At 40.5% G+C, this 20335-nt stretch overlaps 1 protein-coding gene across 4 annotated transcripts in view; it reads left to right on the plus strand.

Moving 5' to 3' along the window:
* Positions 1-20335, plus strand: part of LOC108438592 (golgin subfamily A member 6-like protein 22) — a 181767-nt gene that overhangs the window by 80670 nt on the left and 80762 nt on the right. For all 4 annotated transcript variants that reach the window (XM_017716529.2, XM_017716512.2, XM_017716503.2 and 1 more), the window contains exons 10-15: positions 5644-5793; positions 8737-8916; positions 17014-17097; positions 17984-18151; positions 19506-19589; positions 19958-20125. In XM_017716529.2, coding sequence (XP_017572018.2) covers positions 5644-5793; positions 8737-8916; positions 17014-17097; positions 17984-18151; positions 19506-19589; positions 19958-20125 — 834 coding nt within the window. The remainder of the gene's footprint in view (positions 1-5643; positions 5794-8736; positions 8917-17013; positions 17098-17983; positions 18152-19505; positions 19590-19957; positions 20126-20335) is intronic.

The following is a 20335-nucleotide window of genomic DNA, read 5'->3' on the forward strand; positions in this document are numbered from 1 at the left end:
TACAAGGATAGCACTTACAGTTGACTGGGGTGGATCTAGCAGGGCAAAAATGTTATGAACTGGCTAGTAAAGGTGGCAAGTCACCAAGCTCTTCAGTACAAACTAATCTATGAAGGATGCATGGCTATAAGCTTGATTGTATATACCTGTTAACCATGAGTCAGGGTAAAACACCTGAACTCAGTAATTAGGAGGTGTGTCCACATACTAGCCATATATTGTATGTAATAGGGATGCACTGATCAGTCTTTTTCTCTGCTGAACAAATATATCATGTTTAGCCATATTGTTCTAATTGATTATAGGGCTAGGGCGAAGTCTAACTGATCATCGTATCACTTTACCTCAGCATACTGTACAATGCAAATTAAATACGCACTATAAATAACGGAGCTGTAAATCGTTCAAAGAGTACAGGCTTATTGCTGAACTAGTTTGCACTTTAAATTCTTCCTCTGCCTTCTAACCTGCAGTTACAGTTGCACATGCTCTGTATTTAGTATCTATGCACCTGTTGTCTTGGTGTTTTGCATAGTAAAGAACATGGCTGTATTTGTACTGTAGACATTACCATCACGACCACTGTAAAGAAATCTGAGTTGAGTTCGAAATACTAGAGGAGTTTAGAGGAATTTCAATCTCAGTTGAAACACAGGCACTGCAATGTAACACCTTTTTCTTTTCCACTTTAAAACTGTTACGTGCTGCAGATGTTCAGACTACTTGTTAAGTTATGAAAATGGGCCTTACTGAATTGTACTGGACTGGAGGTGCTGAAGGAGCTGGAGAGGCTCCTCTGGCAGAGGAGTGTGGTGTTCAGGAGCTAATGCTGGCGCTGCTGAAACAGGCTGCATGTGTGTGTTTTTAAAGCCTGGATGTGAAGCACAGTCTGAGGTTTGGAGTGGAGAGTAGAGGAAAAACTGTTTGAAGCTCTCAATGCAGCTCTAATTGGCTCGTATTAAATTAGGAGGCAGAATCAGAGGCAGACAGATGATGGGGCGGACGGGGTGAACCAGAGAGTTCAGGAGTTCACTGTGTGTGTGTGTGTGTGTGTGTGTGTGAGTGAGTGAGTGAGTGAGTGAGAGAGAAGTGTCTGAGTGTAAAGACAGTGTCTTTATGTTTGTAGTGCGCTGGCCGGTTTAGTGCTGTATTGCAATGCAAGTGGTTTTCTCTCTTCTCTCTTTCTCACTCTTTCAGTCTCTCTCTCCTTGTTCACTCTCTCTGTCTCTCACCCATTTTCAATCTCTTTCATCTTTTCCTTCTTTTCTCTCTTTTGCTTCTTTTCATATTTCTTCTGATTCTCTTTCTTTGCCTCTTTTCTCCCTTTTTCACTCTCGTTCACTTTTTATATCTCTTTCATTCTCAGCCCCTCTTCCTTTCTCTCTCTTGCCTCTTGCCCCTCCCTCTCGTCATCTGTTTCTCTCTTTCTCTCTCTCTTCTTCTCATTTTCTCTCTTTCTGTCTCTCACGCTCTGTTACCCTTTCTCTGTCTCTCTGCTTTCTCTATCAATTTCCCTATCTCTCTTTTCTCTTCTGTCTTTTTCTCTTCCCCTCTCTCTCTCACTCACACAGTCTCTTATTCCCTCTCAGTGTGTCTCTTTTTTCTCTATCACTTTCTTTCCTTTCACCATCCCTCTCTTTTCTTGTTTGTCTCTTTCTCTTCCTCTGTGTCATCCTCTCTTCTTCATTCTCTCCCTCTCCTCCCTCTGTCTTCTCTCTCTCTTCCTCTCTTTCCATCTGTGACTGTCTCTCATTGTTTCTCTACCTCCTTTTGTTTGTCTCTCTCTCCCCCCTCTCCCTCTCTTTCTCTTTCTTTCCAACTTTACTCTTTCTGTTGCTGTATTCTTCTGTTGTTTCTTTTTACTTCCTCTTTCTCTCATCCATCTCTGTCTGCACCTCTCCCTCCCTCCTTCCCTCCCTCCCTCCCTCTCTTTCTCTTTCTTTCCAACTTTACTCTTTCTATTCCTCTATTCTTCTGTTCTGTTTCTTTTTCCTTCCTTTTTCCCTCATCCATCTCTCTCTCTTTCTCTTTCTCTCTCTTTTTCTCTCTCTCTCCCCTTCCCTCTCTTTCTCTTTCTTTCCAACTTTACTCTTTCTATTCCTCCTTTCTTCTGTTCTGTTTCTTTTTTCCTTATTCTTTCCCTCATCCATCTCTGTCTGCACCTCTCTCTCTCTCTCCCCCTCCCTCTCTTTCTCTTTCTTTCCAGCTTTACTCTTTCTATTCCTCTGTTCTTCTGTTCTGTTTCTTTTTCTTTCCTCTTTCCCTCATCCTATTCCTAAAGTTGCAGTGAACCCTCACAGCCTCTGCCATCTGCTCTGACTAGAACTATTGTGTGTGTGTGTGTGTGTGTCTGTGTTCAGAGACATTAAAGTATCTGGCTCACACACACTTTCTGTGTAGCCACTGCGTCACCGCTCTGTCTGCTGGGTGGGTGTCCTCTGGGGGCTTGAACCATTCAGGCCCTGCTCTCTCCACCTCAGTCTCTCTCTCTCTCTTGGGCGAGAGTGCTTACTTTAAAACTGTCTGCTGCAATAAGTCACAGCTCGCAACACAAGCTTATTGTTCTCTTTATGATGAAATCTGAGATATGTCCAAATGCTCAGTGCGCTTGAGCAGAGGACATCCTGTACTGGTTAGTGTGTATTCCGTTTGATTTTTAACCCCCCCCCCTTCTCTCACTGAAGGGTGTTTGGTGGGCCCATTCGTCTTTGATGGCCATCACGTCCAATTGCTCCTCTTGGTTGTGATGAAACAGCAGACATTTTGCCCTCTCTCTTGGTCTTGACTGAATGATGGCTGCATTCTGTCTGACAGTGCACGTTTTAAAGCCGGCTTGTGTTGCAAAGACAAATCCATGTTTTAGTAATAGACTTTTTCTTTTTCCTTTTTTTTTTTTTTTTTAAACACATTCCCATAAGTATTGCTTTAATGGACAGAATGTGCTGGAACACTTTAATCTCTCCTTCGGTACAGATGCAGTTGTCATTGGAGCAGACTCTTAAGTCAGCGCCAGCCCGCGCTCCGCAACTTAAAAGAGCCAGGTGTTCAAAATCAGCCATTGTTGTCAGAAATGTTTTGGTGCTTTAGCTATCAGAAGAAGCAGCTTTTGGAGTTGGGGGGTGGGGGGGTGTTTGAAAACTGAATTTTTTTCCCCTCCATAAACTCTTCACTCTGCTCACCCCCCCCCCTCAAGAATTCCCAGTTTACCTGCTAGCTTTTGAAAGAGGTTCTGCTGTTTCTTCACGTTTCTGCAGCGAGGGCTGCAGACCTGACAGTGATGTGGAATTTACTAGCGTGCTATTTGTCAACAAGCTCTCCCCATACAGAGCAGCTCGGCTTCCTGATGTGTCTTATAAACTGACGGTAGCTTTTCTTAATCTCACTCAGACTTTGCACCTCGAAAAGTTTGACTGTTTCTTCTTTACGTGAAGTTGTGAGCGATAACTGGCTTTCTTCTAAAAATGCAGATGGGCTGTTTTTGTTAGGTTCATGTGGTAGTTATCTTATTTGATTCTAAGCAACATTAACACTGAATGGCCTTTGAACACTTCTGCTGCTTAGTTCTCTACTTAAGAATTTTTTTTGCACGCACCAATCAGTGTTTCATCATGTTGGTGATTCAGAGCTGTCTTGGTTTTTGTTAGCTTTATTATTCGACTGTTAGAGTAGTATTTTATATATCACTAGTTCCTGTTTTCTTTGCCGTTAAATTATTGGTAAGGCCTCAGATTTGACTCTTCTTTGCAGGCTTACCTAAGCTTTTTCCTTTCAGAACTTTCAGCCATTTTCTCTTTTTGGCAGCTGAAGTTTTGACGCATCCTTCATAGTTTTGTGTGTGTGTGTGATTTCTGCAGTATTTCGATTACTCAAATGGTCATGTAAACTCCATTCCCCGATCTAGAAATCTGATTAAGAAATCTGATGAAGAGAGCTGGATTTTAAGTAAGCGGTGTCACCATGAGACGCAGTAAAACTGGAGCGACGCTCACACCAAATACATTCTCGATGAAATGAAGGATTTACAATTCTTCATCTTCTAGATGAAGTTTGTTCATATTTTCAGGTGAAGTGGCGTGATGTTTAAAAAAAACCAAACAGCTGCAGCATGAAGTTTGAGGTTTACATGACATCTGTGATGTACGCCTGTTCTGTGAGTTTATTGGCTGATTGCACAGCAGAAATCTGATTACTGTCTGACTCCTGTAGACCTGGAGTTGCCCCATTATCTGATTACTGTCTGACTCATGTAGACCTGGAGTTTTCACATTATCTGATTACTCAGGATTACTCAATCTGAATTTCTGCAGCTGTCAGGTTATTAAGTGCATGTAAACGCACTCACTGATTCCCTTAACTAACATTGTACACTAACATAGACAGTGAACACCAGTAGTTTGCATAAACAAATGTAAACTTTACAATAATAACCATGTTTCCATCTATCCATCCATCCATTCTCCAAGCTGCTTCTCCATCAGGGTCGCGGGGGGGTGCTGGAAATAACCATGTTTCATATACCGTAAATATCACTTGTATTGATTTTTATGTAATGTTAAATAAATAATAAATCGGATGACCAGCATTATCTAATGTTTATTCCAGGGCAGCGACAGCTAATTGACATTGTTAACATCAATAATTAAAAAACTTCAGCAACCGAATCTTTAGCATTCCAACGCTTGAATGAAAGATGACTGAAAATGTCAAAAATGTGGCAAGATTTCACTTTAATGTCATCTTAAAGGATTATTTCCTGTAAGATGTGTAAAAACTGAGCTTACCAAAATCTAGAGAAGCACATGCACAGCAGAAAATGATGGAAGCACAACATAATGAGCAAACTGCTGTCAAAAGTTAAGAACACTGTCATTGACCACTTCTTAGTGAACTGTTGAATTAGAAACTGCTGAAGGACTTTCTGTGTATATTGTGAAGGAATATCTGTGATTATTATGACTGTGACTGTATTTAGAACATTCTTCTGTCTATTCTTGTTCATCCCTACATGGTCGTTTGTCACACCTGTTACTTGTCCTGTATGAGCTGTGCCTATTCTGGACATCAGTCCAGCTATATAATGGTGTTAGCCCAACATCTTACGGGCTAGCTGGGTGTCCATGCGCACAACAATGAACTTCACCGCAACAGACAACAGACTACGTCCCCTGGACCCCGAGGGTTTGAAATTCTACACTGCTTAAGAGATGAGCTTGATTTTCTTCTGAACTGCGCAGTAGAGCTGGGCAATATGAGAAAAATGTAATTTCAGGAGATTTTCACTCCATGTGTTTTCAGGTGGATGTTTTTGAAAACGCTGACATCAAGTGTATGGATGTTGTATTATGTATTGTTGTTGTGAAGTGATGAACTTTGCGCCCCCCCCCCCCCCCTTCTGCTCCCCCTCCCCTCTTCTGCCACCCCCAACCAACCCCCCCCCCCCAACTCCCCCGTGTGTGTAGAATTTTGCAGAATAATGGCATGTTTAAGTTTTTCTCTGGGTGTGTAAAAATATTTTCATTTTAATAAAGCATGATTTCACCGTGGATTACCCAAATTTTTGCATACAACCGTATATTTTCCATCCTCTGTTTTATCCCCTGTTTCTTCCCCTTGTTAACCCTGATTACTGTCCTGTGTGTCCAGCTGCAGGAGCGAGAGGAGAGGATGCGGCAGTTACAGTTGGACACTGCCTCTTTACAGGCCACTCAGAATTGCATGAGGAGGGCACTGGCTGGGAAAGAGCAGCAGCTGGTTAAAGAGCACGGCCACACTCTTCAGAGCCTCCAAAACCAGGTACAGAACCCTCCCACAGTGGACCTGGGAATACCGCTCATTTTAATCTTCCTGTTTATAGCGGCCGATATTCAATAATGGAGTGCAGCCACGCTCAGATCCGCAGAGGATTGGCTTTGCGCAGAGCAAATGAAGGACTTTTGCTTCATTTGAATATCATTTAGCAGCAAGATGTGAAATAGTGAATTTAACTTTTTATGTCTCCCATTGAATAATAAATGAGAACATTAAGGAAGCATACTAATGATGAATATAATTGGGTTTGGATTCTTCCTTTAAGCACTTTTTTTTTTCTCAGGGATGATGATGAGGGCTCGCTCATTTAGAGTGGCCAAACACTTTGTCCTTGACAAAACAAAGTCACTTGATTCTAACTGCTGCTGATTGTGTATCATAGGATAACCTTTAAAGCTCTATTTCTTAGTGCCTTAGTACGTTCTGAATAGGTTTTTTTCCCTTCACAGTGCCCTGAGATTGCGGTCAGCCCTTTGCTTTAATTGCCTTGCTATTGCAAGATTGAAAAGCGACCACGATCAGTAGATCAGGTTTGAATAATATTGTGTTTTAATAATTGATATCTGTTGGAATAGATGAATAGCGGAACAGCACTGAGTAATCTGCAATGAACTGTGAATAGATCGATAAGCGTGTTACTGTGGTATTGTCCCCTCGTATTGAATTCTGTTATTCTCGCAGCGTAGTCCTCATGTAAAACCACATGCGGTACAGGTGCATCTTTATTTACACAGGCTCTGCGGACATGCAGTTTATTGATACAGAGATGCTGCTCAAGCAGAAATCTATGTATTCAAGGCCGTTTTTCTGGCAGTTGGAGGATTTTGCATGCAGGGCCTTAGAGAAATCTGCATAGAGACTTTTGTGTCCACAGTATTGTGCAAAAGTCAGAGACCACCATTCATTTACTTCATTTCCCCTCAAAATGACCATTAAGTACAAATGATTTATTTCACAGGAGCAGAAAACATATCTTCAACAGAAAATAAAGGCTTTGCCTTTATTACAGCTTCCATTGTGAGTAAAATATTAAAAATGTTTGTATACTAAACTTGAGTGTTACATAAAACATCCAGCTTGAATAATAGATAAATGTAAGATATGATACAAATATGATAAAACGCGGGTTATAAACCACTAATCAGACCTGTTTGAGAACAGTGTGGGTGTGGCTAATGAGCAGCTTGATTGATAGCTGTCTATCCAGCACTCTGCTCTGCCACTCATACATGAAATTATTGTCCAGCTTTTATGCGACTAACTGGACAAAACAAGTCACTGACGAGCAGGTTTGCAGATGGATGGACGGATGAACGAATGGACAGTTGAAGCAATGTGCAAAGGAACAGATGAGGAGACAGGCGGCTGGACAACGGACAAAGCAATATGTGTATGAAAGAACGGACGAATAAACAGTGGACAATGACAAATGAACGGGTGATGGGCAGCTACAGACACTTGCTAGGTTTTGATTATGCTGGGTTAGCTTTAGCTCACTAAGTTTCTCTGACTCTGAAATTGTTCTGTGTGGGCGGGGCAAGAGACATCAGCCTTGTGATTGGTCAGCGGAATGCTTGCAGAAGCATTACCCAAGATTAGTGAAATATATCGGTCATTTATTGGTCACTGGAACAATATATAAGGAGTATGCTTAGTACATGTTTACTGTCTCTAAGAACAAGATTAACCTAATTAGGAAGAATAAACAGACTTAGGTTCCCAGAGTCTTTAAGGAGACTTGCTTTCAGTTTTTCAATGAAATCTGCAGGGATGTTTTCACACCTCCAGAGTTCAGTCTTAGAAATTGGTGGCATTTTCTGCTTCTTACAGTCTGAGAATCCAAAACATTCAGTGATGTTGGGGGTGGTCAGTCCATTGTTCCCACCAGCAGCTACTTTGTGTGATTAGCAAAGTGTGATTCTGAAGTACTGTATTGTTGTGGTGGTCTATCAGGTTTTGAACAGCTACTAGGAGTCCCAATTTCTCTGTATCTTTTTATATATATATATATATATATATATATATATATATATATATATATATATATATATATATACACACACACACACAGACAGATAAACATAAAAACGATAAAAAGTAACAAGAATTTCTTGGGTCCATATTTTTCCTTGACACCTTCACAGCCGCCACAGAGACTCATTAATATCATCAATTACATCATGAGCTCAATTTACTGAGCACTGATTGGTCAAGCCAGGAGCTGCTTTTTAACTACATATAATACTGGGCTTCCTCGAGGAGAGGCTTGGAAATGGTTAAACAAACACACTAACATCCAGAAACATCACTATTTATTATACACACACACACACACACACACACACACACACATATATATATATATATATATATATATATATATATAAAAAACAAACTTTATAGAATATAATAATATTGAAAATTCATTATTCTATCAATTTAGTTTTTTCAAATATTAACACTTTTCTCAGCAAATAAACACAAACTACACAAATAAATAGATTTTGAAAATGTGTCTTGGGTGCCTAAGACTTTCACACAGTACTGTGTGTATATAACAGTTCATGTTTTAGCACTTTCTTACTTACAGGTGGATTATCTTACATCTGATCTTGTAATCATATCCCGTAACTTATACTTACTATGCACTTACAGTACGTTAACATATGTAATGTCTGTTTTGATGAGAAGCTGAATAAATAAAGGGTGGTCTCTGACTTTTGCCCAGCACTGTACGTCTGCTGTAGAAGACTGACTGCTAATAGTTCTTTCTTCCCGTTTTATTAGAACTCTTAAACCCAGGGTGCTTTTCATTTTTAAAACAAAGTGGGAATGTTTCAGCTAACTTAAAAGGATTGTCATGTTGATTTAAAGGGCGTTTAGCTCCTCTTCTTCACTACTTCTTCTTGTTCATCTCCTCTTTCTCAGTTGCAGACCAGCGAGGAGAAAGTTAATAGCCTGGGTTTAGAAGTCGGCCTGCTCAAGTCCAAATTACAGGAAAAGACGGAACAATCTCAACAGCTGCGAGATCAAATTCTTAAGCAGCAGGAGGCTTTAAGTAGGGCAAGCGCAACTCTTAAAGACACCAGGAGAGCAGCTGGCAATAAGGTAAAGGGAGCAGAGTGCTTTTTTTTCCTGCCTCCCTCTTTTCTTTTCTGCCTTTATTTTATTTTTTTGCGAGGGAAGGAAAAAGAAAAGTGCGCGTGCGTTTCTGAACTTCTCTCCTCCCCTGTGATGGCGAATTCCCAGGACGTGTTGTTTAGAGGAATGTGGAGTCTATTACACTAATTTCACAGTGTCTTATCTAAATATCACCATTCAGAGACAGCACGTATTTGTGTTGGCATTCCCCGAGACGAGAGCGTTACAGTATAGGTTCGTAATCACAGAGGACTAACTTTGTGTAGAAAGAAAACAGCCGCGGCTCTGTCAAACCCAAACTGGCAAAGGAGAAGGTATTTTAAGTGTTTTCTCTGCAGAGCAAAGCTGTCCTCTTATTTTTACTTGAAATGAATTTCAGATGGGGGGGTGCGCTTCCAAGTGTGAAGCTTAAGATGGGTTAACCTAATTTTCTCGCAGACGTTTGCTGATGCGCGCTTAATTCTGCCAGCGTGCAAATAACCATCTCTTTACCCCCTTAACCCTCACAAAACAACCTACATTCAATATATAAACGTATATAAATTGAGCAGAAGTACTCTCTCAATTAATCCCCCTAACACTTATCTTCAAATCTGCCAAGCAAACAACACAGCCATTAATTTTTGTATGGGGTCCTGTTACTGCTCCACATCTGCTTCTGCTTTGCAGCAAAAACCTTCTCTCTGATCTCATATGTTGAACTACTGTAACTTTGCCACTGTCCATTTCCTGTTAAGGGAGGAAAAAAGAAAAGTATTTGGGGGGGGGGGGGGGTACATGAACAATAATAGCTTTTGTTCCAGAGAAGTCCCTGCGTTAGTGCAGCTGAACAAATAGCTTTAACACTTTGCTTTGAAATAACTCCCCCCTTCTCTGGTGTTTAGCAAGCGCTCAGATATTTATTGCTTCAGCAGCGCTGGACCAAAGCTCCAGTTTTCATTTCCAGACACAAAGAAAACTTTTTTTTAAGGTGAAAGGATTAACCTGTCCATGCAAGAATGTAGTATAACATGTTTTTCCTTTTATTAATTGTTTTCGTTTGGCCCTGTAACTAGTTTGATCTAATATTGCTGCATTAAACGTGTTTAATTGAATGCTGCATTAATAAGAAGGGCATCGTGGTCTAAAGCCAGTGTTTTGTTTTCATGACCCAACGTCTGTTAGAGGAGAGAAAAGAGAAATAAAAGTGATTTGCTCTTCTGAAGTCAGCACTGCTGATAAAGTCTCAACTTATACTGGGTGATATGTCCCATACGCCTATGTTGTGTGTTTTTTACAAATAAAGGTTATGATACATCACCATTTGAAAAGTTAGGAATCACTTAATTTCACAAACATACAAAGTTGATCCAGTTTTATTATTTTTTGTAAGGACTTTATTTGACTCATTAGGCCTTAGTACAGGTCATGCGTAGACAAATCCAAAGCATTAAAAAATGATATGGTCTTTCAAACCTCTCAGTTTTTGTGCTTAAACTCAACAGCTACCGACTAACCTAAGTGACTGGCTATGAATCTGAAACTAATGATATTTGACTCTTTGAAAGCAAGACTGTGAAAGCTGTCTAAATACTCTGCGTTTGTACTTGTCACTGTCTGAAATGTCATTAAGAACTGTTAAAGTCAATACAAGATCTGGACTGCAAAGAAAAATCTCTGAATGTGCTGCTCTTAGACGACCAGGCATGCAAAGAAAAACCCCTACATCACTGTTCATGACCAGATGGTTCGGCTCTCACGGAAGTAGTAATGCACTGGTCCACTGTGCAGTGTTGTTGGACAAACATGATCTAGATGGAAGGGTCATCAGAAGGTAACACTAAGAAAATCATCCATCCATCCATCCATCCATCCATCCATTTTCTAAGCCGCTTCTCCGTCAGGGTCCCGGGGGGATGCTGGAGCCTATCCCAGCAGTCTTCGGACGGAAGGCAGGATACACCCTGGACAGGTCGCCAGTCCATCGCAGGGCAGACAGACACAGACAGCCACTCACACACTCACACCTAGGGGCAATTTAGCATGTCCAGTTGGCCTGACTGCATGTCTTTGGACTGTGGGAGGAAACCAGAGAACCCGCAGGAAACCCACGCAGACATGGGGAGACCATGCAAACTCCACACAGAGAGGACCCCGATCACCCGGCCGGGGAATCGAACCCAGGCCCTCCTCGCTGTGAGGTGACAGCGCTACCCACCACGCCACCGTGCCGCCCCTAAGAAAATCAGTTTCTTTTATGTTTTTTTTTTTTTTTCCTTCCATAAGTCTGGATGTATTATTGATGCTTAAAATAGTTGTAAATGCATCAACCTCTCCACCATGTTATAGAAATGTTTTGAAACCTTATTTCAAAATGATCATAAAACAGTATCTCAGGAATCAGACAGCATATTCATAACCATGTAATATGATAACTGTCTGAGTCTATGTCTTCTGTTCCATTAGAGGCACTACACGCCTCAGACATCTGGTTCCTATCACCACCACTTTGAACAGTTTAAACTCTGTTTCTGTAGAACGGAGCATTTCACATCGAACCCGTCTGAATGACTGTTAATAATTGAATGCTGCATTAATTTTGAAAAATGGACTGAATCCTCCTTTAATGTTGACTGAAATGTGATCTGTAACTGTGATGTGTTTGGAACATATCGTGATATCCTGATTTGATCCAAACCTCTCAGCACTGTCCTCAGCAGGAGCCATGATAGATTCTGCTTTTTGCATTACCCAGAAGCCCCCACTGACCGGAGTAATACAGCAATGGGGCATAGAGGGTGTTTTTGCAGAATGACTTTGCACTTCTCGACAGATCCATTTTAGCCTCTCCCTCAGTGAAGATCCTCTGCAGTCTAAATGTCGCCGCACCTGATATCTCACCATGAGGTCTTGATAAAAGAGCACTTTTTTTTTTTTAGCCATAAATATTCAATGTGTTTGACAGTCGCTCGATTTGTTTGTTGGTTGGTTTCATATCACACTTATTCCCCTTCTTTTTCTCTCTGTTCTCTTTGTGGAGCGACTGCACGTCAGTTGGGATTCTCTCTCTGTCAGCATTTGAAGTGGGGGAACACACGGAGGAGAGGGGAGGGGAGACGGATACGCAAGTGATTGATTTAAAAATACCTCCTCCTTGATTTGAGTGGCTTTCTGTCCGTAATGTGACTCTTTTTGCTTTTTTCGTTCTTTTTCTCTCTCTCTCTCTCTCTCTCTCTCTCTCTCTCTATATCTCTTTTTTTTTTACCCCATGAGTTCCTGTCTAAAAGTTAGGAGTGATGGACCCAGTTGGTGGGTGGTTGAGATGTGTCTGTGCTGCTCTTGACATTCATTCCTTATGTGACGTTCATTCCTTATTCCTTAGGTAAATAATCAACAAAGTCTGGAGTCTGTCAGAGAAGAAAATGGCAGGCACGCAACTTATGAAGAGTGCAGTTTATAGACCTATTTCGCATTACTTCTATTATGCTCCTAATGCATCTGCACTAAAGCACAGTAATGCAATTCCAGATATCATTGACCTTTATATCAGGGGTGAATGCTTTCCCGCGTCGGTCGGACCGCACAACAGCAGCCCGACCAGCGCCGCATAACGTGATTCTCAGTTTCCTCCTACTTTAACCCTGTGTTACCTCACGTCCCGTTAGTGATGCATTCAGAGACTTTGTCCTTATTCCCTTTAACTTGGTGAAATCTGACTCCAGATTAGTTGGGCGGCATTAAGCAGAATAAAATGGATGGTTCACTACTTATAAAATAGTACAGTATATCATGATACTTATCTTAATATTTCATTTTTCTGGGGTTTAAAAGCTGAAACAGACAGAATGCACCAGCAAAATGTATACAATACAATCATTTTCACTCAGCGTTTCGCATACTCTGCACAAAATCCAGTTAAAAAAAGTCACTATGTCTATCTCTTTGTAATAAAACATGCAGAGTTCTTTAAATACTGCTGATATCCATGATATTCCCAGAAAAGTGTATTGTGATGTAATTTATGATAATGATAAAATATTACAATATTGCTCACCCCTAGTTCTGGTTCTAAAATCTGTTCACATTCAAAGCTGTCAAAAAGTACTTTATGCTCTGCTCTTAAAGAATAATGGTTCTTCAAGGGTTCTTTAGTAAAGACAGTGGTTCTGTATAGAACCATGAACATCCATGCATGCTTCATGGGTTGTTTGCCTAGAGAAATGTCTCATCAGATTGATAGAGAATGTGTGTACTTCTGTTGCTCCAAGATTAACATCAAATCAATAGCAGAACCCTTTTTGGTGCTATATAGAACCATTTTCAAGAAGGTTTTTATATAGAACCATGTACCACATATTCTCTGTCGATCTGAAAAACCATTTCACTAAGCAACAAACCATTTAGGCATGGAAGTGTTTCTTTTAGTGCTTATAGTTCTGTATAAAACCATTGTCTTTACTAAAGAACCCTTAAAGAACTGTTTGTGAAGAGTGTAGGGAACAAAGTGACAGTATTCATTGTTACTGTGATAATGTTACAGTAAGCTTTTCTGAGCATATCATGGATATTGTCAGTAAGTAAAGAACTCTGTGTTTTACATTTTACTCGTTTTAGTTTAGTTTATTATTTTAGTTTAATTGGATTTGGTGTAGGGCAGAGGTCACTAATAGTAGGACCGCAGTCCAAGTCCAGACGCTGTCCTATGTGGACCTGGACCTATATCTGATAAACTATCAAGAATTATTTAATTTCGACAGGGTGGTCCTGTTTTAATCTGAGTAACTTTTCTAGCCTTTTACGGTACGGCTTTAGCGGCCCAGACCAATCACATTCCGTGTACATATCACATGTGATGCTACTCAGCCAATCAGATCTGTGCATTATGATGAGCACTGAGACTTGAGTGAGTGACGCACACACAGATGAGAAACAGGAGTCGGAGAAGAAAGTGAGAGGGAAGTTATTTTACATGGCGTTCTCTAAAAAGAGAAAACTGACAAATATTGTTGAAATATCACTTAATTGTATTTTATTTAATTTGAAATTCAGTTGTCAATGACATACAATGTTGATATTCCTACTAGGCTCCGCCTGTAAACAGTATATGGCACTGCGTCATGATGCAAGTTAGACATTATGATGTTCTGGACCTTTGCTTGAGGAAATTTTCTCTAACTGGAACTTAGTGTAGACCCCTGGTGTAAGGTGTGAAATCTTGAACTAAAATCAATGTATTCAAAGTTTTTATTGCCACCACTAGTTTTAGTTTTTTCTCTGTTCTAGCTTTTTAAATGTCGTTATGCATATTGTGTGTCATGAAAAGTGTATTCCATATTATGTATTCTTGCCATTTTGTAAAAGCAATAAGCTGCTCGAGGCTGTGCGTTACAGTGATTTCACTCTTTTTAACTCACTGCAACACCAGCCTACAGTGGCTTATTGCTATAAAATACATTTCTTGCTGCCTTTATTGTAGGATCCACTGTGATAGTTTCTGAATGTGCATGTACGCCAATTAAAGATGCTGTTCAGGCCTTCTGATTTTTGAGTACACTACTGCACAGAAGCAGCAGGCAGGGAAAACTAATATGAACAAATATGATCCTATTTCATCTACCTGTCCCAAAACTTCCACCCAACATTGAGAAAAATGCTCAGCTACTTTAGAGATACTCGCTGATACAGCGTTTGTCACAGTGCGGAAGGAAAATGCATTTATTAACCCATTTTTCTTGTACTTTATTTTTCCTTCAGGTCCACTTATGTACTTTATGAACTAAAAATGCTTACAACTTGTTTAATATTTGTCTTATTTTAACCACTTTCTAACCTCTTTTTAACCCTTAGAATTATGCTGTTTTTTTACTGTGCCTTTAAGACTGATCTAAAATAGTCTGGTTGGCTGCCCTGTGTTTCAAAATCACTCAGAGCTGAATAGGTGGATGTATGTGAATGAGTTGGCTCTCGTTTTTTTTCTAGCTGTTTTTCCTGCATACTTTTCCTATTTTGGCTTGGACTTTGTAATTAATGGTATCTAAAATCTGAACAGTGTTTTTTCACATACTAACCTCTACAAAGCAGTGAAGAAAGTTTGCTTTTTCATGATATGGGCCCTTTAAAATAGAAGAGTTGAGTAACAGGCAGCAATAGCTGCTTTTAAAGGGTTAATGACGAACCTCCCCACATCACCCCACCTCACACCACCCCCTCTGAAGCGAGCAGATCATGGAACTTGTGTTATTTATCTCCGCTTCTAAATGATCTCCTCTGGGTTGACATTTAATTTGAGCGCGAGTGATCACAAAGGTACAGTGGAAATGAGGTGTATAATAACAGCCTCACACAAACGGCGTAGCTCCTCTGCCACCACGATCGCATATCTAATGAGTTATAAAAGCTGCTTTCCTTTTAATGTTTCATGAGGAGGCTACACCAGCCCTCTTTCAGTTCACAGGCACTCACACCTCGCTCCTTTTTTTTTTTTTTTTGGGTGGGCCATTTATTTATTTATTTAAAACCCTCCTGTTTTCAGACACGGTTAACGTCAGTCTCAGTGCAGTGGCGCGCATCAGATGTCAGGTTTGGGAGATTATGCTACAATGAACCTGTTAAATACACTCTGGAAGGTGTGGAATGCAATATATTATGCATGCGCAAAATGTACCAACACAATGGAATTATGCACTACTGATATGATACACTTCTCATAAGAGCCTTTTTTGATGCACTCTGAAATATTTTAACTGCTGTTTTCCTTCCCCCCACTTTTTTTTTTTTTTTTTAAAACACTCATGCTGGAATCACGGACAAGTGGCATTCGCCACACACGCTTTAGGCCCACACACACACACATTGCCCTCTGGATTGCTAGTTTTTTAGGTTACCTTAAAGTTATTTCTGATTAAATGGAGACATTTATTTATTTATAAGTCATGTTGGGCTACTTAAAGATCTTGCCTGCCATTTTAAGCGGATTCCGACTCTTTGGGGCTAAGAAATGAGGTCTAGCGTATATATAATGCGCAATGGCTAATCCACTCTGAATGGTAGCATTTGCCCTTGCCTCCAGAAGCGCATGCCTCTGCTGCTTAGGTTCAGCGTTGAAGGCATCAGCTCCAGACAGATGGCCAATACAAAAACATTTAAGCCCGGTTCCAATTGATCCTGACCGTGTTTGCATAGGCCACAAAAGCAATCATTCTCCGAATATAGCTTTGAATGGGTGGCCGAAATACAGGAATCAGTGCAAACTGCAGACGCTTGGCGCACAGTGGGCTATTGGATGACAGGTTAGCCTGTAATGAAGGAGAAAGTGAGGTAATTAAATCTGGACGTGCTTTCGTGTGGCCTCTGGGCTGGCCAACCGGCCACCCCCTCCTTTCAGGCACAGGGTGGGGGGGGTGGGGGTGGAGGCGGGGAGAGGAGTGGTCCAGCGTGAAGTTGCCCCATGCTCCGTCATTTGAGACTGTTCTTCATGAGTGCAGGGTGAAGGGCAAAGAGCTATCTTAACTCCATCAATCCTGCGGACAGTTACAAATGACCTTTCACTTTCCATAAGATGCCCTATATCCCGAACGGGAGGGGACACATTTTTCTGTATTTAGACGATTTTTAGCTGTCATGGTCAGAAACCGGGGCAAAATCCGCGGAAACGCTTCATTCCCTCCGCGTGCCGCTTGAAACTAATATCTCATTTAAAGAAACCGACTCGATTTGGCAAAGCCTGAGATTGAAGATGCTATGGAGAGAAGAGATGAACTCCCAGCATATAAAGAGGCTGATTACTGTATGCGGCTGCGAGAGAGAAACTCAAACAATAGCAGATCCCTTCAGTAACAATGCATAACCTAGGCAGCCTCCTACGCCGCACTGTTGCCTCTCAAGGACACCAGCAAGCGCGGCTGTAATTGCATTTATTGTGCTCATTAAATTATCATGAATTGTATAATTTGTAAAAATGGGAATTATACAGGAAGCAGAAATTTCAAAAGTAATATTCATTTTAAAGAATGTTATATTGTATGGATTGACTGGTTCCATGAAATAATAAACGTGGCTCTTGTCCTTGGTTTTTGTTGTTTACAGATACACAAGAGAGAAAACAAGCTGTCTGTGGCCCAGAAGCAATTACAAGAGGCCAAAAAACAGCTCGCTGACTGTAAAAAAGAGGCAAGTGCTGCGGTGATGTTGTCTGTGCAGTCATACATGCCTGAATAAAATATGTCTAAAATATTACCCTGAGCTCTCTCTCTCCTAAATACGGCGAGGTGCTAGAAACATGAGCCAGTCAGTTTCTTCAGGCTATTATATGGACATTTGTCATGATCTACCACTCCCTTAAAACAAGTTGTGGTGGTCCTCGGTTCATTGTACTGCTGTTTCTTTACACTGCATGTCAAAAGTTTGGAATCACTAGTATGAAATAATTTTGTTGCAGATACCATACAGGGAAAAAAGTTCACCCCTCATTTATTTAATTCTCAGTCAAAACTGTCTTTAAGTACAAGTTATTCATATTTCAGAAGATAATCCAGTTGTCAAAGGAAGGGAAAAGCTAAAGGAACGAAGTGAAACAAACAGCTTCCAAAACTAGAGTTCAAAAAATGATCAGAAGCTATGGAGAAAAAGGGATTCCTAGCAACCATGCAAGACTAGGTAGACCATCAAAACTGTCACTATCAGCAAAAAAATATCTGAGGTTGTTGAGGTTTCTGATTGTATGTGTTTAAATATGTTCTTTCTGCTTTTTTCCTGATGCTGAGAAATGAAAAAACTTGTACTTGATGGTTGTTTTGACTTGAAATTCAATAAATGAATGGTGGACTTTAGGCAGTACTGTGCATGTATAAAAGGATTCTAGTCACTGTTCTTATATAACTTCTTTTTGTTTCCACAAAGCTTGAAACATTGAATAAAAAATCTTTTGGTGTCTAGTTTACAATAATGCGTAGGTTATTAAAGAAATAAATGACAAATATATGTCAAGTGATTCTAAACCTTTGAACAATAGTGTGTGATAAGCCTTGAGTTTTAAGGTGTGTGTTGGTGTGTGTAGTGTCTCCAGAAGCAGAAGGAGCTGGAGAAGTTGCAGGAGGAGAATGCAGAGCTGACAGTCCAGTTGAAGGAGCACTCGCAGGAGCTCCACAGGCTGAGCGGTGAGAAGAGGAAAGTGGAGCTGGAGCTCACTGTAATCACTGAAAAGCACAGAACCAACCAACAAGAGGTACACCGTCATTCACTAAAGCATTGAGTCACACTGCACTGGCTACATAACATTAACAATGAAAAAACTATGCCATAAACATATATGCAGTCGTGAGTTGGTACGACAGATTATGTCCAGCAATATAATGTCATGTGACCGCCACCTTTAGTTAATTAGTCAGTTGACTCAGGTGTCATAATATTTGATGTCATGAAGGATAACTAGTATACACAGCAAAACTTAGCATGTGATATTAGCCGTCATTAAATAGATTCTTTATTGATCCCGAAGGAAATTTAGCAGCCAGTAGCAGTCACACAACACAGGACAGTAATAGTGATAAGGGTGTAAACAATATAACAGGAAGAATAAATATAAGAAATCCTATCTACAGGCATATATACAAATAGAAAAATACAACAATTAGCAAATATCTGCCCTGATATTTAGCAGTAATGGTAACATGACACTATTATATTACTGAGTAAAATCAATCATGAATTGTGCAATAACGATTTTACTTGTAAAATCATAGGTGCTAGATAGGTTCCCTGGAGCCGTGCTATAGAAGAAGCATTTTAAATGGATTTTTCCGTGTTTCTGATTGAGATGTGTGAGCATGAAGACCCTTTTTAAAACTCAGAGAATCTCCACATAATGTAAAAATCCTATACAGGTTCCTAAATGGTTCTGGCTAAGTGCGATTCATTTGTATTGACCCAAATAAAAACATCATGTGGATGTTCTCTAAACTTTAGAAAGGTTCTTTACACTTGCACATCTCATTTACAAATTGGTTCTGCAAAGTCATTCCAAGTAGTTTGGTGCAAAACACTGCTTTACAGTAATGATACGAGTCTGAAGTGTTAACGCCTCTAAAGGGAAGCTATTACATGAAATAGTTATGATTACACTGCCGGATGCTTGAGACATTGTATTATGAGAGTTTTGAGTCAAAGTTTTGGTCTAAAATGAATTTTTAAAAACGATGAACGGTGGGGACGTACATACAGGGCATTATACGTTTAAGTATGTACTACAAAGGTTTTCAGGTTTACTGCTACTTTATCCTGATCAACGTTACATATAAAAACATATAAAAAGAAGAGAGTGTAGATTCAACGGTGAAGTTGGATAGTTAGACGTCATGATCCCTGGTTTCTACCACCGTTAAACAAAATCTGAGTCTGTATTTCATATCAAACCACTCTGAATCACTTTGTTTATATCTGAACAGTTGAATTATGCAGACAATTTGACCTTTGGTCTTCAGGAGGCCAAAAAAGAGCCTTTTTCACACCTTCATTTTAAAACCTACCGGAGTGTAGGATGTGGATATGATGTTTTGACATTTGCTTTTGGTGATGTCCAGGTGGCTGGCCAGGATCAGGTGATTCTCCAGCTGAAAACGGAGCTCAGAGTCTCTGAGGAGAAGCTTCAGGGAGCGCAGAAGGAGGTGACAGAGAGAGAGAGAGAGGACGATGCTTAATTAGGCTACTATATGAGTAGGTGTAGCATGACCAAAAGTGGAGTTGCAGAATTTTTCTCACTGTATTGCTGTTCAGTATGTGGGTGAGTGTGTACATCTAGACTGTTTAAACTGCTTTTACGTGGTCATATGAGGTGCTGAGTGGGGTGTTTATAGAAGGAGGTGGGTGTCCTCCCTGACCCTCCTGCAGCCATTGCCACCCATCTGTTTACCGACTAATGAAAAATGCATGAGTGTGTGTTTGGAAGCTACGGAATAATTTTCAATATTTAGCCAGGCTATGAATACAGATGATGTTGAACTTTGGTGTATTGCGGCACTTTGTGCATGTGTAGCTGGTGCTGCAGGAGGCTGAGGTCAGTAGGCTTAATGAGAGGCAAAGGAGGCAGCAGGAGCGGTTACAGGAGCTGAGCGAGATGTGTCGCCAAGGAGACGTCCAGTTGGACCTGAAAGAGCGGGACAGGCAGCAGCTACAGAGCCAACTGCAGCTCACCCAGCAACAGGTTGACAGCACCTGTCTGACAAACACATACACCAGACACGTTGTCTAAAGTCAACTGCACCTCAACTATAGACCAGCCTGGAGGTGTTCAACTCCAGCCCTGGCAGACTGAAGCAGTGTAGTTGTGTTTTTTTCCCTCTTAAAATAGTTATTAAGCATTTATCAGTTCAGTTGGGTTTACACTACTCTTCAAAACAAGGTTTTGTCACAT

Source organism: Pygocentrus nattereri, chromosome 24 (genome assembly GCF_015220715.1).
Source record: "Pygocentrus nattereri isolate fPygNat1 chromosome 24, fPygNat1.pri, whole genome shotgun sequence".
NCBI lineage: Eukaryota > Metazoa > Chordata > Actinopteri > Characiformes > Serrasalmidae > Pygocentrus > Pygocentrus nattereri.